The sequence below is a fragment of the Ochotona princeps genome, chromosome 14 (genome assembly GCF_030435755.1).
Source record: "Ochotona princeps isolate mOchPri1 chromosome 14, mOchPri1.hap1, whole genome shotgun sequence".
Classification (NCBI taxonomy): domain Eukaryota; kingdom Metazoa; phylum Chordata; class Mammalia; order Lagomorpha; family Ochotonidae; genus Ochotona; species Ochotona princeps.
The window spans coordinates 3,704,067-3,728,460 of record NC_080845.1 but is presented as its reverse complement, the minus strand read 5'-3'; the positions used below and the strand labels follow the sequence as shown (position 1 = coordinate 3,728,460).

Genomic DNA, 24,394 nt, shown 5'->3' with positions numbered 1-24,394 from the left:
TGTGCCCCAGTCGAGCCCCTACCCCCTGTCTGGAGGCTGGGCAGTGGAGGCAGCCTCATGACATCTGTACAGCCAGGGGATTCCTGACCCCGATTTTGGATCTCACCCCTAGACCAAAAAGCACAACTTGACAGTGAACTTGACCACATTGCGGGTGTGGTGTTACGCCTGTGAGAAGGAGGTGTTCCTGGAACAGCGGCTGGCGGCCCACCCGCCGGCGCCAGCTTCCTCGGCCAAGTTCTCTGAACAGGTAGTGGCTGTGGTGGGACGCCGTCGGGCTGGGACAGTAGGTCCCCAGCACTGTAGCATGTGAGTCAGTGCATCCCCCTGTGGTTTGTTCCTGGATCCGAGCCTCGTTGGTCAGCGGACACTCACTGAGCCCCGCTCCGAGGGCCCTGTGAGGTGGTAAGAAAGCAGGGGGGATAGGGAGCGGGGGCTCCCCAAAGGGACTGCTGGGAATGGGCATCTGTGTCAGGGCAGGAGCTGGGAGGGACCCAGGCTCTGGGGGGAGGGCAGAGCAAGGCCACATCAGCCACTAGCTGCTCTAACATGCATTCTGAGGAGCCAAGGCGGTCCCAGGCTCGGCCCAGACCTGCCCTCACTTATGCCCAGGGACTGTCCAGGGAAGTGCCAGGTGCTGGGTCTGCTCCACAGAGAGCCGCTTGGTGGGCAGGGGTGGGGCAGTGTGAAGCCACCATGTGGTGTGCCCGCATACCACCACGGTGTCCACCCTGGCACGCAGCTGGTGGTGCCCCCAGTCCCTGCAGCCCTGCCACACGTGTGCTCCTGGGCCCCCGACTGCAGGCACTGGGGAGGCAGAGGGGTGACAGGTTCTCTCTGGGTTTGTCTGTACGTGTGTGTGCACGCATGTCACTCTACCCTTCCAGTTGATGACAACTAGATAGGCATCTTTTTAAAGAGTCACATCATAGGTGGCCAGGACTGTGTGCTGATAATGACATTTGTGAACCTGGGAGGTTCCTGAGTCTCTGCACAAAGGCTGTAGAACAGTAAGCGTGCCATTTGTTAGGTGTGCCCGTGTGTGTCCGCACGTGCACGTGTGACAGTAAAGTGTGAATCCGTGGGCAGGAAGTGAGCTTGTGCATTTCCGCTCAAGCCTGCTATGATCAGTTACGCGGCTGTTACTCATTATTGCAAATAAACATACAAGTCAGGCAGTTCCCAGGGCGAGAACTTCCCCGTGGCTGGGTGCCTTCTAGGCTCCTGGGGCGAGGCTGGCCTCCCTCCCTGGGTCTCCTCCTCCCAGTTGTCCCTCATCTTGGGTGGGCTTTCGCTGCAGGATTCTCCCCCGCCCACCCACCCGCTGAAAGCTGTCCCCATAGCCGTGGCTGATGAGGGGGAATCTGAGTCGGAAGACGATGACCTGAAGCCCCGAGGTGAGGCCCCCCGGAGCCCGGCACACGGGCTCTGCCTGTGCCATGCAGCCCTGGGCGGTCTGGGCAACAGGCGGCCCCCGCGGAGGCCAGTCCCCGCCAAGGGCCTGCAGGGCTGGCCGTCCTAGCCCCCTTTGTTAGCCCCACTCTCCGACCTCCTTGTTTGTGTGACACAGGCGGTGGGCTGGGCAGGAGGTAGAGGCTGGGGCCCGTCTCCCTAAGGCACTTGAGGAACAGCAGTGGGTGGGTGCAGGGACAATCTGCTTGTGCTTAGAGGGTGTCTGGGGTGGGCAGACCTTGCCTGTCCTTCTCTGGTTGGGTCTCAAGGTCCCCCTGAGAGCTGTGGCTCTGCTTCCCAGGCCAGCGGCCCTGTAACCCACCACATTTGTTTCCCAGGCCTCACGGGTATGAAAAACCTTGGCAACTCCTGCTACATGAATGCCGCCCTGCAGGCCCTGTCCAACTGGTAGGTGGTCACCTCATCCGGGGCAGTAGGGGGCAGAGGAGTGGCCCCCACTGTGGGCTGTACTTGTTGCCTGTACATGTCAGCATGTATGTCAGGATCCTAGCAGGTCTCCTGGGGGAGCTGACCTCAGGGAGGCCCCAGAGTGGGTAAGGGGATGTGCCCAGGCTGCCGGTGAGCCCGGGGCTGGGCATCCACACCAGGGCACCAGACAGGGCTGCAGGCACCGTTGTTGGAGTGGGAAGGGATGCGAACCTGGTAAGCGGGAAGTCCTGGAGGTCAGAGAGCTGCAGGTGGCAGTGCCCAGTTCATGGAGGGGAGTCCTGTTTCCTGCGGGGAGGGATTAGTTGCCAACCCCTAGAGCCCCCCTGGGGGGCACTGGGTGTCTGCAGCTGGAGCTGGGGGAAGGCAGTGGGGAAGTTTGGAAGGATGAACGGCCATCTACCCAAGAAGCCACCCTGGGGTGGCCAAGTGATGGTCTGCTGTTATTGTTGACCAGTCTGTCTTTTCCATATTAAATGTCTTCTATAATAATTGCTGAAAATGCAAGAGACAGGGAGTGGGGGACAGCCAGGGTCGTCTCTGCAGACCAGGCGTTGGTCACCATTGGTCCCTGAAAATGGTCCCCTTGCCTTGCAGGTCCCCTGGGAGTAAGCTGCACCCCCCCAGGATAGATGCCAGGGCCACTGTAACGGAGGACCATAGCCCGGGTGACCCTAGTCGTAGTGTCCTCTTTGCCAGTCCCAGAGCCTCCCCGCAGTGACTGCTGGCCGCCGTGACTGTCCTCACACACGTGTGGCAGGCCTGTGTGCATGTCCACATTTCCTCCTGTGAGGACTCCAGTCCCGGGGGCCCCCTTTGACCTGCTTCCTCTGGGAAGTCCACGTACAGTCACTTCTGGGCCCCCAGGGTCAAGGCTGTAGTCCAAACTTGGGGAGCCCCAGCCCCACCCACAATGGGCCGAGTCCCAGGCAGGCATTTTGGGGTCCAGGAGGCCGCCGTGTGGCCCAGCTTGCACACAGGGGCTGGTGCCAAGGCCCCCTGCCGGCCTGGCTCACCTGTCCCTGCCCTCGCTCTCCCCGACAGCCCTCCGCTGACTCAGTTCTTCCTGGAGTGCGGAGGCCTGGTGCGAACCGACAAGAAGCCAGCCCTGTGCAAAAGCTACCAGAAGCTGGTGTCTGAGGTGTGGCACAGGAAGCGGTGAGTGGGGGCCTCCTGGTACTCTGCCCAGAGCAGCATTTGCCCCTACTCTTAGCTCACATCCAACCCGGTGGGCAGATGGGCAGCTGAGGGGCAGCGAGCCTTAGGAACCTGGTCAAGGCCACACAGCCCGTGAAAGGTAAGCTCAGAGTTGAACCTGGTGTTGATCCCAGCCAGGGGCTTGACGGGGCCTCTGGGCCCACCCTGTCTTGGTGCTCGCGAGGGGGTGTGTCCGTGTGCATGAACCCACAGCCCAGAGCATGGACCAGGGAGGAGTCAGTCAGCTTTAATGGGTAAGCTCACCCACTGGAGAACAGGACTGGGCCGTGCCCTGTAGGAAGGCAGTTGGTCACCGCGTCTACCTGAGCACACTTTTGTGTATGTTTTCCCAGCAACCCCCGGGAGCCTCCATGGTGCATGCTTGGTGACATGCCCCAGCTGCCAGGGTGTCTGGCCTGCCTCGGGTTCTTCGGGGATGAGCATATGTTGCTTTGGAATCAAGAAAAACACAGTGAATATTCTAGAGGGAAAATGATGATTGCAGGGTGCTTGTCACGGCCCAGTGAGAGTGGGAACTGTCCAGTCAGGAGCTTCCTGCCCGACTGTGGAGGCGTGAGAGCTGCCAGGCTCACAGCCTGCTGTCTGACCCCTCCCAGTGCCTCGGGATGTGCCTCGGTTCCTGCAGCATCGCTGCTTGCCTGTGTGCCCGCAGGGGGAGCCACTCAAGGGCCGGGCCCTGGATCAAAGGGTTTGTTCTCCCCACAGGCCAAGCTACGTGGTCCCCACCAGCCTGTCTCATGGGATCAAGTTGGTGAATCCAATGTTCCGAGGCTATGCCCAGCAGGTAGGCTGGCTTTGAAGGCAGATCAGGGTGGACATGGGTGGCAGTGGCCCAGGAGGCCCAGGCTCTCCCTGCCTGAGCCCTTTGTGTGTGTGAGGACACGCGGTGACTAGGCCACAGGTGGGAAGCTGAGCCTGTGGGGGCCGAGTCCCATACCCTGGTCGCACTGCCTGGACACGGATCCTCCAGCACCGCCCGGACACGGATCCTCCAGCACCGCCCATAGACTGTACTCGGAGGAATTTCATCTTCCTTAAGAAAAAAGTTTTCATCGAGGGCGTTTTCAGTCTTAAGAAATCCGCCATGTCTGTGTTGTATAAAACGCATGGGACTAAGTCATAGCACAGTGTAGTCACGTGTGCGCCTCAGCCCAGGTGGAGCTGTGTGTCCCACCACCCGGTCCCCACTCCTGCCCGCCCACTGCACAGCCTGCACTGGGCGAGTGTCCCGGCAAGTGCCCAGTGGGGCTACACCTGGTATCCAGGCAAGGCCTGTGCCCTCTCCTGCTGCCGCCATTCCCCTGCTGGGCACCAGGCTGTCGCCCTACGAGCCCAGTGCATCTGGGGAGAAAAAGGTTGATGCACCCAGAGATTGGCACACTCTGTCTGCCGCTCACCAAGCAGACACAGCATGGCCCGGTGGTGCTCACAGCTGCAGCCCTCGCCCTGTGACGCACCAGCTGCCAAGTTGAGGCCCAGTGCGCCAGCCACAGGGATGGGACTTGGGCCTGGCAGAGCCTGCCCCCGGCCTGGGCAAGGCCCCTGCCAGGTGGCGCAGCTGAGTCCAGAATAGGCATCCCCTTGCTGGCTCTGGGCTGAGTGACTGCCAAGATTTTGGCAGGAACTCTACACACATGCCAACAGCAAAATCAGCATGATAGATGCAGTCGTTATGTTTCCCTGTGCCAACGCAGGACATGCATGCCCTCCCGATGCGACACCTGCTGGAGGTTCTACCTCTCAGAGTGCCAGGCTCTGCCTGAAGGGAGCATGGGGACCCAGGGGTCTGGCTGCTCTGCTTCCATGGCATGGTGGTAGCCACTTGCCAGCTGTGTGCCACGGGAAGGAGTCCCTCGGCCCCTCCAGGCCTCAGTGTGCCTGGGAAGATGAGGGTGAGGATGGAGCCGCCCCCCGGGCTGCTGACAGCAGCGCCCGGTTCCAGGATACCCAGGAGTTCCTGCGCTGCCTCATGGACCAGCTGCACGAGGAGCTCAAGGAGCCGGCAGTGGCAACGGCGACAGTGGAGACTCGGGACTCGGACTCAAGCGACACTGACGAGAAGCGGGAGGGCGATCGGAGCCCTTCCGAGGACGAGTTCCTGTCCTGTGACTCAAGCAGTGACCGGGGTGAGGGTGATGGGCAGGGGCGTGGCGGGGGCGGCTCGCAGGCCGAGACGGAGCTGCTGATCCCAGACGAGGCGGGCCGCGCCATCTCCGAGAAGGAGCGGATGAAGGACCGGAAGTTCTCCTGGGGCCAGCAGCGCACAAACTCGGAGCAGGTGGATGAGGACGCGGACGTGGACACAGCCATGGCCGCCCTCGGGGAGCAGCCCGCAGAGAGCCAGCCACCATCACCACGCTCCGCCAGCCCCTGCCGGACACCAGGTACACGGAGCCCTGGCTGCAGGCTCAGCCCCGTGTGCCCAGGGCCACTTGGGGGGGGGCAGTTTCCGCCGCTAGTAGAGACGTTGCATCCAGATGCACTTAGCTGGAGCTGGACCCAAGCCAGCCCCAGAGAACTGAGCCCTCAGTTGGACACAGAAGGGACAAGCCTGCTCCCCTGTGGTGCTGGGACCACAGAGGACACATTGGGGCCAGGCCTCAGTCCTGCTAGGGTTTGCTGATAGGTCCTCGTGCTGCATGGGCCCTGGGCTGGCTCATGCCGCCCTCACCCCGTGGCCTCCTCTCCGTCCCCAGAGCCGGACAACGACGCCCATCTACGCAGCTCCTCTCGTCCCTGCAGCCCCGTCCACCACCGCGAGGGTCACGCCAAGCTGTCCAACAGCCCTCCTCGTGCCAGCCCCGTGAGGATGGGGCCATCCTACGTGCTCAAGAAAGGTTGGCAGGCCAGCAGGAGGGCAGCCCCTGGGGGCTGGGTGTGGAAGTCGTGCCCATGCCACTATTCCTGTCCCCTGAGCCCAGGGCCAGGGCCGTGGCCTCCTCCCACAGCACCTCACAAGCCTTGTAACGCCCCTAAGGATGGGAGAAGGGGGAGTCCCATTTTAGAGTGACACTGCGGCACAAGAAAGTACTGCATGCAGAGTCCCGTGTCTTGTAAACATTCAGCCCCAAGGGGCCTGCATTGTGGCAGAGCAGATTAAGCCACTGCCTGCAACCCCAGCCTATATGGATAGTTGCTAGTTTCAATGTTGGCTGCTCCACTTCTGACCCAACCCCCAGCCAATGCAACTGAGAAAGCAGAAAATGGTCCAGTTCCCTGGGCCTCTGCACCCATATGGGAGACGGGAAGAAGTTCCTGGCTTCAGCCTGGCTTCAGCCTGGCCCAGCCCCAGTCATCTTAGCTGTTTGGGAAGTGAACTAACAGAAAAGTCCCCCACCCGCATCCTGGCCAAGGAAGCCCCTGGGCCTGCGCCTTTCCCCGGCATGGCAGGTGGAGGCTGGGCCGAGTTCCGTGCTGTGCCCCCAGCCCAGGTGCTGAGCGCCGGCAGCCGGAGGCGGCGGGAGCAGTGCTACCGTAGTGTCATCTCGGACATCTTCGATGGCTCCATCCTCAGCCTCGTGCAGTGCCTCACCTGTGACCGGGTGCGTGCCCCAGGCCTGGGCAGCCCCTCCGCCCCAGGAGGGGCTGCCCTTCTCAGGTGCTCGGGAGCAGGGCTGGAGGCCCCCAGGGTGGGCACCAAGCTGTCGTCTCGCACCCCGCAGGTGTCCACCACGGTGGAGACGTTCCAGGATCTCTCGCTGCCCATTCCCGGGAAGGAGGACCTGGCCAGGCTGCACTCGGCCATCTACCAGAACACGCCAGCCAAGCAGGGCGCCTGCGGGGACAGCTATACCGCCCAGGGCTGGCTGGCCTTCATCGTGGAGTACATCCGACGGTAAGCCTGCCGTGGACACGGGCAGTCCTGATGCAGTGAGGTGCAGGCGTGGTGGGGGCCCAGGACAAGCTGGGCAAGGGACTAGGCGTGTGTGGAGTCAGGGTGCGGTGAGCCTCCTGGGTTGATGGTCCTGACCTGGGAAGTGGGGGGTGGGCAGCTGCCAGGGTGCAGGTGGGCTCTCCTGCGCCCGCCAGAGGGTGTACCACGGGCTGCTCACCTGCGGGATGTCAAGGGCCCTGCGGCCGACTGGGTGGGCAGCAACGTGTCTGTAGGGAGATGGGTGCAGGCCCCACTCACCCCAGGACACCTTGGAGTCTCCAGGCCTTGGGGTGTGTCTCCTCCTCGAGCTTGGGCCTGGGCGGGCCTCGACCCAAGTCTGCTTCCGGCCCAGGCCCTGGTGATGTGGCCACGCCCTGTCTGTCTCCTTAGGTTTTTGGTGTCCTGCACCCCCAGCTGGTTCTGGGGGCCCGTTGTCACCTTGGAAGACTGCCTTGCCGCCTTTTTCGCTGCTGATGAGCTCAAGGGTATGTGGCCTGTCCCGCTGGGGAAGCCCCAGCACCCGGTCTTGGGCCGTCAGCATGTTGTGCCTGGGCTGGGCTTCCAATGTCAAACTCATCAGCTGCTTGGCAGGCTGGCCAGACCCGAGTCATTCCCGACCCAGTACCTGTGACCCTTGGGTGTTGACCTACTTTGGCACTGGCGTGGGGGGGGGCAGCAGAGCTCTTCCGTCTCCATGTCCACTCCCCCGAGAACCGCCAGGGCCAGCGTCTTCCACACCAGCTACTTGTGTCCCATCTTTGTCCTCTGTCCCCCTTGCTGCAGAGCACACATTTTGTATGGACTTTGTGCTGTGGTCAGTGCACGAAGCAGGTGACTGGGGCTGAAGCCACCTCCTGCAATGCCAGCATCCCATATGGGTGCTTTGTCAAGTCCTGAACAAGCGGCTACTCCACTCCTATCCCTGCGAACCAGCACAGGAGAGCACTGGAGGACTGCCCCCATGCTGGGGCCCTCGGAGCCAGGCAGGAGAGTCCTTGAAGCTTCTGGCTTCCATCTGGCCCAACCCTGGCTACCATGGCCTCTTGGGGAGTGAATCCCTGCAGGGAGGATTGAACTCTCTGTGAAACTTTGCCTTTCAGATAAATACATCAGTCTTAAAAACAGAAAGCATGTAAGTGGGCGCAGCACCTGTTTTGTTTGTTGCTTTTTTAAGATTTGTTTTTATTTATTTTTATTTTTTATTATTTTTTCAGTTGTTTTGATCTGAAAGGCAGCTCTCACAGAGAGGTCTTCCATCCTCTGTTCACTCCCCAAGTGGCCACAATGGCCAGAGCTGAGCTGATCTGAAGCCAGGAGCCAGGAACCTCTTCCTGGTCTCCCACGTGGGTGCAGGGTCCCAAGGCTTTGGGCCGTCTTTGCTTTCCCAGGCCACAGGCAGGGAGCTGGATGGGAGCGGAGCTGCCAGGATTAGAACTGGCACCCGTCTGGGATGCCAGTGCCACAGGTGGAAGATTGGTGTACTACACCACTGCACTGGCCCTACAGGGTCTGTCTTGGGTGTTGTAATGCTGCCCTGGAGTGCAGGGTCCATGTTCAGTGCTGGTCAGCCCACCCTCTGCGCCCCCAAGCCTGGTTCCTTCTGGAGAACTGCTGGCTGCGGAGGCCACTCCCTCGTCACCTCCCCGCCACCCTCCTGCCTGTCTCCGACTGCTCTGGGGACCTTTAGGAAGTGAGGTCTCCTGGTCCCTGGCACTCTGCATGACTAGCTGGCTTCACTGAGCAGTGCTGCCAGGCCCACTGGCTGCAGCAGGTGGCATGGGCCCCTCCGCTGGGTGTGGCCGGACTGCACTTCCTGTACCCTTTGGCTGCCCCTAGACTGCTGCTGCGGACAGCGCTGCCTTGTGGTGTGCAGATGGCAACCCTTGCAGCCGTGTGGGCACACGCCCAGGAGCAGAACCGCACGACTGGGTGCAGTCCCATTCAAAGTTTCTTCAGCGTTTACCCAGTTTATGTGAAAGGCAGAGAGAGATCCTCCATTTGCTGGTTCGCTCCAGAAAGGGCCAGGCTGAATCCAGGAGCTGGAAACTCCATCCGGGTCTCCCACGTGGGTGCCGGCTATGTTGGGTCCAGCTGCCCAGGTTTTCTCTGGTCATTGTCGCCCGCTTGTCCTCCCACACCACTCACCTGCCGCTCTCTGTCTTTTCTGCCCAGGTGACAATATGTACAGCTGTGAACGGTGTAAGAAGTGAGTGTGCCTGCCGGGAACCCCTTTCCACTTGCTGTCGGGGTGGGAAGCCCGCACGGGCCCCGGCCTCTCCCCACAGGACACTGACCCCCTCGGGACCCCTCCCCGCAGGTTGCGGAATGGAGTGAAGTACTGCCAAGTCCTCCGGCTGCCCGAGGTGAGGGGCGACTCCTGCGCTCGCGCCATGCCCCCGCCACTGGGCCCTGGGTGCCAGGGTCCGCCTGGGGCACCTGTGCCAAGGGGACCCTGGAGATGGTGCTGGTGTGGAGGGGCCTGCCCTGGCTCTGGGCATTTGCCCTTTGCACGGGCTCCAGCCCTGTGTCATGCATGTTAGTACGGGTCGCTGAGGTGTGGCCTACAGGCACGAGGCGTGGCCAAGCCCGTGGGGGTGGGGCTGAGAGGGAGCTGAGTGGGTTTGGGAAAGCCCAGCAGGGACCCTTCTGGAAGTCGGTGCCCAAATAAATGGACTTTAGGATTCTTGGGCAGTGCGCCTGTCAGGCCAGTGAGCGCTCCCTAGAGGGACTGGCCAGAAGGCCCATTTGTGAACTCCATGGTGGTCAGGCTCCTGCGCCCGCTGCCTGAATCCCTGCTCCTGCCAGCCGGCCCTGGCGTGACCGGCGCCCCTCCTCCCAGATCCTGTGCATCCACCTGAAGCGCTTCCGGCACGAGGTCATGTACTCCTTCAAGATCAGCAGCCACGTCTCCTTCCCCCTCGAAGGACTCGACCTGCGCCCCTTCCTGGCCAAGGAGTGCACGTCACAGATCACCACCTACGACCTCCTCTCCGTCATCTGCCACCACGGCACAGCAGGCAGTGAGTCTGGGTGCCTTCCCCCCACCCCCAGACTCCCCCATCTCCCAGGGTTCCTGTGACAGGCTGCTCTGCCGCCCAGGTGGGCACTACATCGCCTATTGCCAGAACGTCATCAACGGGCAGTGGTATGAGTTCGATGACCAGTACGTCACCGAGGTCCACGAGACGGTGGTACAGAACGCAGAGGCCTATGTCCTTTTCTACAGGTGCGGGAGCGGCAGGGGCCGGACAGATGTGTAGGGCCTGATGGGGTAGCAGGGGGCCGGACAGGTGTTCAGGGGCTGACTAGGGCGGAAGGGTACCAGACAGGTGTGCAGGGGCTGACTGGGGCGAGAGGGGGCCGGACAGGTGTGCAGGGGCTGATGGGGTAGCAGGGGGCCGGACAGATGTTCAGGGGCTGACTAGGGCGGAAGGGTACCAGACAGGTGTGCAGGGGCTGACTGGGGCGAGAGGGGGCCGGGCAGGTGTACAGGGGCTGATGGGGTAGCAGGGGGCCGGATAGGGGCAGGGGTGGCAGACAGGTGTGCAGGGGCTGACTGGAGTGGTAGGGGGCTGGACAGGTGTGTGGGGGCTGACCGGGGTGGGAGGGGGCCGATCTGGGGTGGAATGCCGGACAGGCACCAAGCCAGGAGAAGGAAGCTCTGAGGGTTCCAGGAAGTGGCCTCTGGTTGTCAAGGGAACCCCGAAGCCTGGTCCAAGCCTGAGGTGGTCCCCTGGGGAGGCCATGTGTAGAGGTAGCCATGGGGCCACCTTGGTCCGCCTCCCCTGCTGCCCTGCCAGCAGGGAGGTTCAGCTGTCCTCCTGTTCCACCCCGGCCCACATGCACCCCAGGAAGAGCAGTGAGGAGGCTGTGCGGGAGCGACAGCAGGTGGTGTCCCTGGCTGCCCTGCGGGAGCCCAGCCTGTTGCGCTTCTACGTCTCCCGCGAGTGGTTAAACAAGTTCAACACCTTCGCTGAGCCAGGGCCCATCACGAACCACACTTTCCTCTGTTCTCACGGAGGTAAGGCGCCCTCGCTGGGGTTGGGGGGCGCCACACAGCAGGGCACGTGGCTGAAGCCCCACCCACCCTCCTGGTGCCCAAATCCACAGGTATCCCACCCAATAAATACCACTACATCGACCACCTGGTTGTCATCCTGCCCCAGAATGTCTGGGAGCACCTGTACAACAGGTGAGTGCCTCGGGCAGGGAGGAAGGCTCCGTAGCTGGGGGGTCCCTTGGCTCACTTGCCCCACCCAGGCCGCTAATAATACACCTACCATCCCAAGGGGCAGGCGACTGGCTGAAGTAAAAGCTGTCATGTGAGCCCACCTCGAAGGGTGGGCATAGGGGCTTCGGCCTGGGGCTGGCACCCATTCCAGTCCGTGGATTCTGAGTCCCTGAGGACCAAGAGCGGGAGACTCTCCTGGGGCATATCAGCCCAGGCCAGGCCACTACAGGTGGGCCAGGGAGGCACAGAGGAGAGGCTGGGAGGGCCCGCTGCCAGAGGGTGGGGCAGACAGCTGGGAGTGGGGGGCGGGGGGAACCCGCCCTCCCGCAGGCCTGCCCTCAGGGCTTGTATCCACGCCACCTCCCCATCCTCTGCCCACGCAGGTTTGGGGGTGGCCCCGCCGTGAACCATCTGTACGTGTGCTCCATCTGCCAGGTGGAGGTGGAGGCGCTGGCCAAGCGCCGGAAGGTGGAGATTGACACCTTCATCAAGGTGCGGGGCATGGGGACAGGGGCACACCATGGGTGCCACCAGGGCCGTGCGGCCTGGCCCTGCTGTGTGGGCCGAGCAATTAGCACACTGTGCGTGATGTGGACAACAGGTTCTGTGAAGTGGGGAGCACAGTTCCCCCCCCCGTGGCATCCTGTGTGGTTCACGGGGCCACTCCTGAAAGGAGATTGCCAGAGCTGCGCCTGGCGGTGGCGCCACCAGTGCCCGGGGTTCCTCTCCTCCACCTGAGTCTGGGGCAGAGGGCTGCATTTGGTGTGTCCGTGCTGGCCCACAGGGTGTAAGTCTGCTTCCCCTTCCCACATAAAGCTGAACAAGGCGTTCCAGGCCGAGGAGTCACCCAGTGTCCTCTACTGCATCAGCATGCAGTGGTTTCGTGAATGGGAGGCCTTCGTCAAGGGCAAGGACAATGGTGAGTCCTGCGGCCTGCGCACTGGCACTGCCGGGAGGCCGTGGGTGCTGACCGGGGAGCGGCCTGCCCCGTGGGGTTGTCCTGCTCCGTGCCCTGTACCAAGGGCTTATCTGATGGGACAACAGACATGGTGTCAGCCCCTGGGGTTCCCAGGGGAAGGGCAGCAGAGCCCAAAGGCCACTTGTGTGTGGCTCCTGGCGACAGGGCTGTGCCAAGGCCACTTGTCCTTTGGGTTCTGAGCGCTGGCAAGTCCTCAGGAAGGGGGCCTCACTGTTGTCTGGGCCCGCTGGCTCTGCCCAGGGTAGGCCTGTGTTGGGTGCCAGTGGCCAGCCGCCAACCCTGGCCTGGGCATAACACTTGGCCCGTGTGTACCTTGTCTGTGCCTGCTCACAGCTGCCCTCTCAGTTGCTGGGGATTCAGTGAGGTGGGAGTATGGGGGGTTGGCATGGCTCACCATGGGGCAGTGCCCACAGACTGGCTCCCACCACTGACAGACGCACTGGCCACAGCGTGGTTCCAGCCCTTTCCTCTGCCAGCTCTCAGGGTGCCAGGAATGCCTCTGGGGTCACAGGGTCGCCTCTGCTGAGGGGGGTTGGGCCCGAGCCTCAGTCTGTGTGTGTGTGTCTTCCAGAGCCCCCTGGGCCCATCGACAACAGCCGCATCGCACAGGCCAAGGGCGGGGGCCACGTGCAGTTGAAGCAGGGTGCGTCCACCCCCCGGCCTTGGGTCTGGGTTGCATGCATCCCCTGGGCCCCTACCCCCCCGCCCAGCCTTACCTCCCTCGCTCTGCTGCCCCAATCCTGGGGAATCGCAGGGTGGCAGCCAGGGGTGTCCTGAGGGCTCTGGGACAGCCCTGCAGGCGCCCTCCTGCCCCAGCCCCTGCCCAGGCATGCCTCGTGCCCCACAGGGGCTGACTACGGACAGATATCCGAGGAGACATGGACCTACCTGAGCAGCCTGTACGGCGGTGGGCCCGAGATCGCCATCCGCCAGAGCGTGGGTCAGCTCCAGGAGCCTGACAGCCTGCACGGGGAGCACAAGATCCAAGCCGAGACGCGCGCTGTGTGACTCCGCAGGCCAGTCTGTAAGTTGCCCTGCCTGCCCCCCACAGATGCCCTCGGTGTGTTCCCTCTCATTCGGAAGGACGCGGCCCCAACATCGCCTTCCACCAGCTGGTCAGTGGGACCTGGCGTGTAGCATGCCCGGCTCAGTGCCTGCTGTTCCTACAGGCCCGTGTCTGCCCCTCCCTGTGGAGGGCACCGCAGAGCCGGATGTGTGCCGAGGCAGTGCTGGTGTGTTCACGGCGAGCAGTGCTCCACCAAGGAAATAGATGCCCTCCAGGCTTGTTTCAACGACCAAGACTCTGTGACGTTCGTTCAGCATCAGTCACTGTTGCCCTGTGTTCCCAAACCTGGCCACCCCCGGCTAGATGGGGCACAGCCTCTGCTTTCCCCTCCAGTCGGCCTGGGGCCGGCACTGAGGCCAAGAACAAACACTTCCCTTCGCACAACCTGCCCAATGCCCCAGGGACTCATGGCCGGAAGCTGCTGGCTGGGCAGGCTCCTGGGGGGGGGCCCATGCAGTCACGCCTTCCCCCTTCCTCTCCCAGCATTGGTAGGAAGACCCCCACATCCTGGGCTGCTCCAAGGGTTGGGTCCTGCTGCGAGATGACTTGGAACACCTGAGAACTTGGACACACAGCAGGAGGAGTGTTGGTGCATTTCCGGCTTTGGGGTGTTGGGCCAGCAGCCTCCTAACCCGCCTGGGGAGAGCCTGCCAGCCCCCAGGGAGCTGGGCACGAAGCAGAAATACCTCACTTCTGGGCCATGAGGCTAGCCTGCCTGCTGGGGTGGTGAGCAGCAAACGCAGGCGCTCAGATTCTGAGTGAAAGAGGTGGGGAGGGGGTCCTGAGAGGAGCCCCTGGCCCCCATGCCCTTTGTTCTCCGTGGCGATGGCAGCCCGGGGCCCTGCTGCTGGCCCACTCCCAGGCCCTGGCCTTCCCTGCCCACCCTCTCGTATCCTCTTGGACTGGCTGGGCAGGTTGTAAACTGGCCTTGGCCCACACGGCCATTCTGTGTCAAGGGCATCCTAATAAACAGAGATGCGTTCCCACGGCCCCGCCCCTCCCCACTGTCTGCTCCACGCCCTGATTCTATTCCTGTGGGAGAGGTGGGGCAGGGCTGGCTCTGCCCACACAGGCTAGCCATGCCTCTGTGATGCCTGGGGCTAGGCAAGGGAGGAGGCCCCCCTTGGTTTCCTGAGCCCGGCGGTTGAGAGCCAGCACACCAGTGGACAAGGGGCTGCACCCCTACAAATATGCACAGGCCTGTTTCCTCTCTGGGCAGGAGTGAGTCTGGGGTAGAGGCAGGTACACTGGTGCTGAACCCACACCCCCCCCTTTAAGTTGGCCACTAGGAATCGCTGCCCCCCGGGAGAGCTGCCTGGGCTGGGGCGGGTCGGGGCAGGGTGTGCCCTGAAGGGCTGGTATTTTCAGGCTGCCAAGAGGTGCTAGACCCCCGGGGTTTGCGGCCTGCCCCGCGCCTGAGTCACTTGGAACCTCCGGCCTCGGTTTCCCCGGTGTGCCAGGGATGGCCTGTGCCGGGCCCGCACATGAACCCCAGCAGGGAGCCGAGGGCCCACCCGGTGGCTCGGCTGAAGACTGCCAGAAACAATTTCTGAGCCACAACAAAGCTGGAAACATGCTTCCTAATTTAACCTGTGGTTGGGACAGCGCTCGGTTGGCCTCTGGGACCGGGAAGGAGGGCCACGCCCTGCTCCCTCTGGCCCAGGAGGCCCTGGCTCCTCGTTGACATGCCCCCCGCACACACAGGGCTACCCTGCCCATGCCCAGGAGAGCTGCCAAGGTCTGCCTCTCTCCTACAGCAGCCCCTAAGAACACCCAGGAAACAGACCCACACAGGGGAAACCAGCAATTCCATCCCAGCCACCAAGGCAGGCCCCACACCAGGTCTATAGGGTCCTGCCCACCGTGCGCCAGCGCCCAGGATCACAGCATCTGGGGTTCTGGTCCCAGTCCCCCTCCACACAGGAGACCTCAGCCCAGCCCGGGCTCTCGTGGCCATTTGGGAATGAATGAACCAGTGGACAGTTCTGGGTCTGTGTCTTTCAAATAAAAAATGAAAATGTAGGAAAATATTCCGGGTATAACCTCTGGACCCCTAGGCCTGAACTGGAGCAGCTTTCCCTCTGGGACCAGGGAAGTCTTGGCCTCCTTCGGGCCATCACCGGCCTCCTGCAGGCGCCAGCACCCCAGCCCAGGATCACCTCGCCATGTGGCACTCGGACAGCAGCTAGGGTCGATGGAACACGCGGGGGGATTAACACACAGTCCAGCAGCCTTCCAGGGGAAGCGCTGTATTTGGTTTTCATCCATCGTGGAGAAGGGGCAAGTCCCCCACTGCAGGCGCGACACGCGGAGGCACCTGAAGCGCTCCACAACAGGTTACAATAGAATTCCAGGTAGAGTTCTTAATAGTAGCACAGAGGCAAGCCAAGAGGGAATATGGCACAGAACTTTCTGGAAAAATACTCCTATACGAACATAATTTCTTCATGTTGTGCAAACATTACCATACCAGGTCACCAAAAGCAAGGGGCAGGGCAGTTTACCGAGCCAGTAGGAATCCCCCAGCAGCTTTCCATGCCTTATAAACGTCCCCTCCCCCCAGCCCTGCAGAGGAAAGATTGGGCACGGACGAGTCCTTCCCTTTCGTCTCAAAGTCATTTCCAGGGCAGGTGTGTTTAGTCAGTCTTACAACACTACCGGTGGGTGAGTGAGCAATGGATGGACAGGTTCCAGGGAGGAGGGGTGAGCAGCTCCCAGGAGGATGCCGGGAGGCGGAGGCCCCATCTCAGCTACTGGAAAGCACCACCTTTCCCAGGCGCGCCAGCTCCATCCTTCAGGGCCAGCTCATTAGTGGGAGTGAAATGAGGTGCGGGAGTCCAGAGGCGGTGCAGAGGTCAGGAGGGGGGACACCCAGCAGGTGCCACATACTGGATCCTGCAGCTGCCAGGCGGGACAGTGACCACGGCGGCCACCTCTGCCCCTGCCACGCCAGAAGCTTGTCCAGCCTAGCTGTCGAGGTGTGGGAGTCCGGCTTCGGGAGCTGCTCAGCTTTCCCGGGCGTGGCGGTGGCGGTTCCCAGTGCTCCACACGGGTAGCGGCCAGGCCTGCGCTGTCCCTGTTGCCACAGGTAGGTCCCCACTGCAGGGCAGGAAGGGAGCCCTGAGGTCCCAGCAGGTGTATGGGGGGGTGGGAGTGTGAGGGTGCTCAGGCTCTGGACCAGGGAAGAGGAAGGGCAGGCTCCCCACGGACTTGCTGCTTCAACCCAAGCCACTTGCTCCTTCTCCTCTGTGTCCCCCTCCAATGGAGTCACCAGGCTCCTGGGGGTCAGTTGTGGTCAGCCCTAGACACCACAGTACTGCGTGGAGCACATGGCCGGGGCTTGCCCTCAGGCTTGTGATGCTTGGTGCATTCTCTCAGGCATGGGAGCCTAGAGGATCCCTCAAGAGCCACAGGGAAGGGAGGGTAGCCCCCACTAAATTCCACACAGCCTGGAGTGGGGTGGGGAGGATGGAGCGCAGGAGGCAAACGCCCCCGGCATTTGGTGATACCTGCGCTAAAACCCCCAAGATGCTCATGTGGGGATTTGGGGGGAAACAGGGACCCCACCTTACAGGGGGCTTAGTGCAGAGACAGGGGGGCACTTCGGGTCCCTCAGCCCATGCTTGGTAGGGGGCGGGCAGGCCGACTGCTCCCCTCGGGGAGGAGTTGACCCCGGCAATGGGGCTTCGAACCAGGGCTGCACGCCTAGCACCCAAACTCTGAGCCAGCTTGGGGCACGTCCGGAGGGTCAATGCCACGCCTGGGTCCACAGGACGCGGGATACTCACCGGGCGGGCATGGGGGAGGGCAGCTTTCTAAAATACACGGCCAGGTCAGGTGGGCCCTCTGGTCCACTCTGCCCTCCGAAGTCCCCACACCAAAGGCACAGTGTGAAGTGCACAGTGCCAGGCTGAGCACCCTCCCAGGCTTGGGGGTGGGGTAGGGAGAGGCAGCCTGGGGCTGTGGGGTCTCCTGGCAGAAGGGAGGGCACCCAGAAGGGAGGCTGGCAGGCAGCTGTGGGTGGAGACAGGCGGCGGCTGAGGGCGGGCGCTGGGGCCTGGGGGTGGGGACAGAGACCCCCGAGCTGTCCCTCCGGGAAGGCTCACCCGAGGCCGTGGTTTGCGGGCACCACCTTTAGGGATCTACAACAGAGAGAGAAAGAGAAAGAAAACTCTACGTTAGAGAAGACGGAGGCGGGCGCTGGGCGAGGGGCTGTACAGCCCTGCCCAGGAAGCGGGTCAGGCAGGGGCTACTGCGAGATAAGGAACTTTCACTGTTTTCTCTCCGGCTTTCCCCCAGGTGACCAGCCACCACCCCCCACTTCCCTTAATCAGCTCAGCCTCCAGAGATGGAGATGGGATGCTTGCTTGGGAGGAGGTGGGGGTAGGGAAACGGTCCTGACCGTTGTACAACAGTGAAAGTCCTTTCTCACACAGAGGTGGGGAGTGGCCAAGGACACACAGCATTAGAGCCTAGGAAGGAAGCAGGAGGGGACCCAGAAGTGCCCGCAGTCAGTCCCTGGGAAGGCGGAGAATCACTTAAAATACAACACTGAGGAAGACAATGTTTATTGTTAGAGGCAAGGCAAGCTCCAGGAGTACAACCAGTGGATGCCAGAGACGAGACAGAGAGACAGAGACAGAGAGAGAGAGAGAGAGAGAGAGAGAGAGAGAGAGAGAGAGAGAGAGGTGGCGGCCGAACTCACACAGAACTTACTCAGACTACAGCCAGCTCGGGCGGAGCGGTGGCCGCAGGGACCCAGCTACGGGGGCGGCTGGGCACCCCCCCCAGCCACCGGCAGGGGAACAAAAGGTCGTTAGAGGCAGAACTGCAAGAGCCCAACTCCCAGAAATCTACACAGATCTACCTGAGCGTGAGTGTGTGTATGTGAGAGTGTGTGTGTGTATGTACCGGCGGCCGAAGAAACGGCAACTTACAAAACAAAACCCTCCCGTGAAAGGCTGATCGAGCCGAAGCTACTCTAGGCTAAACATTTTTGGCATTCATTACATAGGACCACTGTTGACACCACACACACACACACACACACACACACACACACACACACAGAGGCACACACACGTCCACATGCACAATTGCAAGAAAAAAGCCAATGCTGAATTCCGGGCTTCTGAGGGCGGCTGGACAACGGTCAGCAGAGAGCAGCGTTGGGGGTGGGTGAAGCTTGGCAAAGGCCTCCACGGCCGTCACCTTGGTAACCTGCAGGTATACCTTTCCAACCCAGGGAGAAGCTTTATTAAACAGCCGTGGGGGAGGAACACGCGCTGCCAGGTGCACACGGACATGTGTGACAACGTGGAAATGCTTCGATGTCGTCAAGTAGTTCAGGCCATTGGTTGGAGCCACAAAATCCCAGTTGTGCTTGATCCCTGTGACAGATGTCCCAGGGGCTGATGCTCAGGACCCAGTGCCCAACACTTCCAAGAACCGCTCACTGAAGCGGGGGCGACCCTGGCCCAGCCCCTCCACACCTTCCACAGCAAGCTTGGGCGCAGCTGCTGGAGCCTGGGCCTCCCCTGGGCTCCTGGGAGGAGGGCTTTCCTATTCTGGATCTGCCACTCAGAGCCCTGCGTGTGTGTGGTCCAGGGACCAGCAGGCTGTCTTCCCTTGCAAAGGTGACCTGGTAGGGCTGAGGGCCCAGCAGTGGCATGCCATCTCTTCTGCTCACGGTCTTCTCATGGCTGCCAGCTGCACGGAGGTCCGTGTCTCGGGAAGTGTGCGCCAACATGTATGCATGAAGCAGCCAGTTATCCAGTTCTGTTTGCTCCACTGCCCTGACCCTTGGAAAGTTCACGCCAGCTCCTGGCTGGGACCCTGAAGCTCAGGCTCGGCCCTCCTGGGGAGCCCCGGCAGGCCAGGGGTGACTCCGAATGGCCCGGAGACTGGGAGCTAGCACCCTGACTGAAACCAAGCACGACATGAAGTTGTCATTTTCAAAGCCAAATGAAAACGGACTCGTCACCCAGGCCCTTCCTTCCGCCCCGCCTGTGGCCAGCTGTGTCATGCCAGAGTTGGAATCCTGCCTGGCCCAGCCTCACACAGGGTGTGCGGACCAGGGTGGCCTGCCTGTCCTGCCTGCCGCACACGTGCCAACAAAAACATGCAAATGCCCATGTGACCCAGAAACCTCTAAAGGTGGTGGAGCGTCTCTGGCTCGGTCCTGGTCATGGCTCATCTTCAGAAGGAGCTGGATATCCCAACAAAACCATCTCCAGTCAATTCCAAAGAGGGCTTTTAAATATGATAATAATTAAAAAAACTCCAGGCAGGGACACTGCAGTTCCAGCTCACCTGGGCTGACAGCACAGCCAGGGGCAGGACCCAGGACTGGACTCTGCAGGGGAAGCCGAGAGCACTGCACGGGGTTGGGGTTGGGATGGGGGGAGCACAGGACATGATTTTGTCTTGTAAATGGATGACTTCCCCACAAGTGAACAACTGTGTAAATTTAACAAACCAGTGTGGTCCGAAATTTATTAAGTCACAAAATGTAACACCCTGGAGTCCCAGACCGGAGGGACATGAGCTGCGGGCTGAAGCCCCGGAGTCTTCCGCCCAGGCGCCTCCCCCGTGCCGTGTGTGCTGCGTGCGGGCCTGCGCGGACCTCAACTACTGATGCGCGGCCTGCAGGAGCCACCGCAAAGAAAGAGGTGCGGATCGGACTGCGAGATCTCACCAGCGAACCAGAGGCGCTTAGAGCAAAACCAGATGCAAAAGGCTGGGTGACACCTTCAGTCCGCTGGCGGTGCCCTCCTGCTGGCCTCCTGCTGGCCTCCAGCAGCCAGTGTCGGGAGACACACCAACAACTGCTTTTCAAGTTGTGAGAAGTGGTATTAAATATAAGTCTTAGCACCTTTGGCATTTTTGTCCAAATAGACCTCGACGTACGACGTGGGGACGTAGCCCTCCTCGTCCTCGCTCCTGCGGATGCGGGTCCAGCCATCACCCTTGTCCTCCTCGATGACGTACAGCGTCTCCCCCTCGGCCACGGAGATGGTGCCTTCGTTCTGACCTGGGGAGGTGGGGCGGGGCTGAGTTCTGGCGCCCACTCCTCAGGCGGATGGGGCACGGGAGGCAGCCCCTGGCCCACAACCTCCTGCCTCCCACAGGGATGTTCCCAGGGAAGCCCTTTTACTCAGACCCTGCTGCCTCCCAGGGCACCAGCAGATAGGAGATCTGCTCTCTCCCCGTCTCTGACACCTACTGCCTTTCAAATAAACCAATCTGGAACACGACAAACAACTCAAAGACTGCCAGCTCTCCCTCACCAGTTTTCTGAAAAGCAAACTGTTTAGTAAACTTCTCCCTGAGGGTACCAAAGCACTTGGGCCATCCTCTGGGGCTTCCCCAGGCCCTAAGCAGGCAGCTGGATGGGAAGCGGAGCAGCCGGGACAGGAACCTGTGTCCAGCATGGCATAGAGCACCGCAGGTGGCAACTTCATCTGCTATCCGAACATGCCAGCCCCCAGCACAGCATATTCAGCCATGTCCTCACTTGGCGCTCTGCCCAGCACCTTGGGAGTCCATCAGCTGGTTCTGAAACCCATGGCTGCTGCCTCCGACTGCACAGCTCCAGCTCCAGACCCCCGGGGTCAGCCCTGACTGGGGTCAGCCCAGCTAGGACCTCCTCAACACGTCCTCCTCCCCTGCTTCCTGGAGCCAAGTCCGCTGCTACCCCCAGAAGCCCTTGCTGTATGTACTGCCAGTTGTCAGAACTTCCAGAGTGCGAGCCCTTCCATCCCTCTGGGTCACCCCCACTCAATGGAGACCCTGCCAGCTGCCCTCCCCCATCATGTGTGGGTCCACTTGGGGCCGCTCCAGGCATGGTCAGTGAATGTCACAGTTGGCACCATGCACTGACCACTGCAGCTACCCTCTGGACACGCTGCTCCATGCAGCCGGAGCCGGAAGGCCGTGTGAGGTGGGCGGGCAGGCAGAGGCGCACCTTCGAAGGTGTAGAGCGCCTTGCAGGTGCCAATGGCAGGCAGCGGCTCCTCGTCGTCGAACTCGTCGTCAAAGTCCGCGGCCAGAACCTTCACCTCGCTCTCCTGGCTCTGCTCCTCTGTGTAGCTGCCATCCGGGCTGCTCAAGACAGAGAAACGCACGGCCACTATAGCGCCCACAGGGTCGGGCGGAGGGACGTGCCGCAGCGCCCACGGGGTCGGGGCCAAGGGACATGCCATGGCGCCCCTGGGGTCAGGGTTGGGCGGAAGGACATGCCACGGTGCCCCTGGGGTCGGGGTCGGGCGGAGGGACATGCCACGGCGCCCCTGGGGTCAGGGTTAGGCGGAGGGACATGCCATGGCGCCCCTGGGGTCAGGGTCGGGCGGAGGGACATGCCACGGTGCCCCTTGGGGTCGGGGTCGAGGGACGCCCCGCAGTGGGCTGCAGGGGGAGGCACACACATACTGTACCTCTCGCGGTCCTGTGCACAGTTGTTGACGGCCGGGGCTGACTGGCCATCATACAGCCCACTCTGCCTTCGGGCCTGGTCGCCGCGGGCCGGGAGCCGGCCTTCCACCTCCGCCAGCCAGGCCTGCAAACAGAAGCCGCTGGAGACTTGGGCCCATGCTGCTCTGCTCAAGGGGCCCACAGGGAGGTAGAGATGGGTCCCGGGTGGCTGTGTCCATCTCATCTAAGGTGGGTAGGGGGAGGGGAGCAGGCCTGTGGGCCTACACTGGGGCAGGGGGATGGCAGGCAGGCCACCTTCCTGGATGTGGAGCAGCGGGTGACCCTGGGAGAGTCACCTACTGAGTTTCTTTTGGTTCGCTTCAAGTTCTGTGCCACCCACCACCCTGTAATAGTTTCTGTTTCAATGAGAGGTAGAGTTAAAGAGAATGAGATCTTTTCTATCTGCCAGCTCATTCTCCAAATGGCCACAATGGCCAGGGCTGAGCCAAGCCGGAGCCAGGCGCTTCATCTGAGTCTCCCGGGTGGGCTCAGAGGCCTCAAACACTTGGGCCATCCTCTGCTGCTTTTCCCATACCATTAGCAGAGAGGTGGATTACAAGTGGAGTGGCTGGGACTTGAACTGGTGGTATCCATGTGGGATGTGGGAGCCATAGGAGGCAGCTTTACTTGCTATGCCAAGACGCGGGAAGCTCCAACATGAGATAAAGCAGGATTCTGCAGGGGGGCCTGGTCACAGCCCCAGCTGTGCTCCCAAGTCCTGCTAATGTTTCCCCGGGGCAGGAGAGCCAGCAGGTGCCAGCGAGTCCTCCCACAAGGCTGCTCCCTGCTCCTGGCTTCAGCATGGCTCAGTCCTGGCTGCTGCAGGCCTGAGGGGAGTGAGCAGATGGGGGACCTCTGTCTCTCACACACACTATAAACATGACACTGAGCACTGTTATTTGACAGCTAACCTAGGGCGGGCAGGAGGGCAGAGCTCAGCTAGGATGAGTGAAGAGGTACCGCTGAGCATCCCTCCCTGCAGGGGTGGGCATCCCTGCTGGTGACTGGCACTCATGCCCCTTTTAGCTCCTCTGTCTCCAGTGCCTGCCTTTCCCCACCTCGAATTTCTGCGCCTCCAGCCGCAGCTTCTCAATGTTGTGGCTGACTTCTGCTAGTTTGTGGTCCAGGCTGGCTGGGTCTCCCATCTGCGGGTTCCTTAGGTAGACGTCTTTCATCTTCGTGATGGCGTCCCTGGAGAAAACAGTGAGTGGAAGTGGTCATGGCTGCTGCGCTGCCCAAGGAGGCGGGAAAGGCAGGGCTGGTGGGCCCAGCCTCCATCCCAGTAATATCGTGGGAGAATTCAGCCACCGAGGTCCCGACAACCCAGGTCCCCTTGTCGCTGAGCTCGGCGCACAAGACACAGCAAGGAACAGTGTGCCCCCTTTGGCTCCAATGACAGCGTCCGCAAAGCCAAGTGCTGGGGCCTCATCTGGGGCTCCAAGAGGAAAGGTGATTCATCTGTGAGCACCCCACTGTGCTGCCTTAGCTGGCAGGGAACAGTGGCACAGCAAGCAGAGCCCCACCTGCAGCACCCAGTCCTGTCCTTGCTTGCCCAGCTTCTTTCCCTTTTTAAAAAAGGATTATTTATTTGAAAGAAGAGAATTATAGAAAAACAGAGATCTTCTGTTTACTGGCTTACTCCCCAGGTGGTGGCAATGGTCAGAGCTGAGCTGATCTGGAGCCAGGAGCTTTTTCAGGGTCTCCCGTGTGTGTAGAACCCAAGCACTTGGGTGATCCTCCACTGCCTTCCCAGGCACACTTGCAGGGAGCTGCAGTGGAAGTGGAGCAGCTGGGATTTGAACCAGTGCTCATATGGGATGCCAGTGTCATGGTTTACCTGCTATTCCATAGCACTGGGGCCTGCTCCACTTACAATCTAGCTCCTTATTAATAGCTTGGGAAAAGTAGCAGAAGATGGCTCAAGTCCTTGGGTCCCCACAACCATGCAGCAGAAGCAGATGAAACTCCTGGCTCCGGCCTAGCCCAGTCCTGGCCAATGTAGCCATCTGGAGAGTGAACCATTGGAAGATCTCTCTGTAACTATGTCAAATAAATACATAAATCTGAAGAAAAGAAAGAAGGAAGAAAGAAAGAAAGGAAGAAGCCCCCACAGCTGATAGAAGCTGCTCTGTGGGGAACACCATGCCCTCCGGGGATGTTGCTGAAACCCAGTCTCCAGAGGCCGGTTGTCCTGTGGCAGGTGGTGGACATGACCGTGGGTCTCTGCAAGATCTGACAGCCCAGCCAGCGTCAACCCTGGCCTACTGGCACCCATATGCAGTGCCGGAGCTTGAAGTCAAGCCTGTTGAGCCATGGCACTGACAAATAAAAAAAAAAAAAAAAAAAAGCTATGTCTTGAAGTTTAACTGGGATGCAGAACTCAAAGGCAGAGGCCTGCTTCCTTGCACCCGGGCCCAAGTCTGCCCTTCCCCTGCACCCTGGGCCTCTGAGCCCGATACCTATGCAGACCTCAGCCCTGTGACCACACCCGGCTGCCCTCCTTTCTGCACAGCACACGGTGCCTCCCTGCCCTTTGAGGTTCACCTGTTCTTACCCTCGTTCTCGGCTACCCACGTCCTCCCACTGGAGCAGGGAACAGAGGGTATCTTGGCAGGGGCTTGGGATGGGACCTGCTACATGGCAGGAGTACTAAAC

The 24,394-nt window shown here is 61.3% G+C and overlaps 2 protein-coding genes across 21 annotated transcripts in view; one reads left to right on the top strand and one right to left on the bottom strand.

Annotated features, from left to right (window-relative positions):
* USP20 (ubiquitin specific peptidase 20) overlaps positions 1-13,581 on the top strand; it is a 29,130-nt gene extending 15,549 nt beyond the window's left edge. For 7 of the 8 annotated variants that reach the window (XM_058672130.1, XM_058672128.1, XM_058672125.1 and 4 more), the window contains exons 6-26: positions 113-250; positions 1,301-1,397; positions 1,791-1,860; positions 2,944-3,057; positions 3,823-3,901; positions 5,060-5,501; positions 5,814-5,954; positions 6,544-6,659; positions 6,780-6,952; positions 7,382-7,476; positions 9,164-9,197; positions 9,309-9,354; positions 9,831-10,011; positions 10,091-10,217; positions 10,843-11,012; positions 11,102-11,183; positions 11,606-11,714; positions 12,039-12,141; positions 12,773-12,844; positions 13,049-13,225; positions 13,371-13,581. In XM_058672130.1, the coding sequence (XP_058528113.1) occupies positions 113-250; positions 1,301-1,397; positions 1,791-1,860; positions 2,944-3,057; positions 3,823-3,901; positions 5,060-5,501; positions 5,814-5,954; positions 6,544-6,659; positions 6,780-6,952; positions 7,382-7,476; positions 9,164-9,197; positions 9,309-9,354; positions 9,831-10,011; positions 10,091-10,217; positions 10,843-11,012; positions 11,102-11,183; positions 11,606-11,714; positions 12,039-12,141; positions 12,773-12,844; positions 13,049-13,209 (2,550 nt within the window). In that variant the 3' untranslated portion in view covers positions 13,210-13,225; positions 13,371-13,581. Of the gene's footprint in view, positions 1-112; positions 251-1,300; positions 1,398-1,790; positions 1,861-2,943; positions 3,058-3,822; positions 3,902-5,059; positions 5,502-5,813; positions 5,955-6,543; positions 6,660-6,779; positions 6,953-7,381; positions 7,477-9,163; positions 9,198-9,308; positions 9,355-9,830; positions 10,012-10,090; positions 10,218-10,842; positions 11,013-11,101; positions 11,184-11,605; positions 11,715-12,038; positions 12,142-12,772; positions 12,845-13,017; positions 13,226-13,370 lie in introns of those variants that run through there. The other variant, XM_058672131.1, reaches the window with a different exon arrangement.
* A 2,516-nt stretch (positions 13,582-16,097) lies between these two features.
* FNBP1 (formin binding protein 1) overlaps positions 16,098-24,394 on the bottom strand; it is a 108,237-nt gene continuing 99,940 nt past the window's right edge. For 6 of the 13 annotated variants that reach the window (XM_004593484.2, XM_004593485.2, XM_004593486.2 and 3 more), the window contains 4 exons: positions 22,798-22,930; positions 21,703-21,824; positions 21,234-21,370; positions 20,052-20,300 (listed from right to left, as the gene is read on the bottom strand). In XM_004593484.2, coding sequence (XP_004593541.2) covers positions 20,122-20,300; positions 21,234-21,370; positions 21,703-21,824; positions 22,798-22,930 — 571 coding nt within the window. In that variant the 3' untranslated portion in view covers positions 20,052-20,121. Of the gene's footprint in view, positions 16,367-16,592; positions 17,410-20,051; positions 20,301-21,233; positions 21,374-21,702; positions 21,825-22,797; positions 22,931-24,394 lie in introns of those variants that run through there. The other 7 variants (XM_058672132.1, XM_058672135.1, XM_058672136.1 and 4 more) reach the window with 3 other exon arrangements.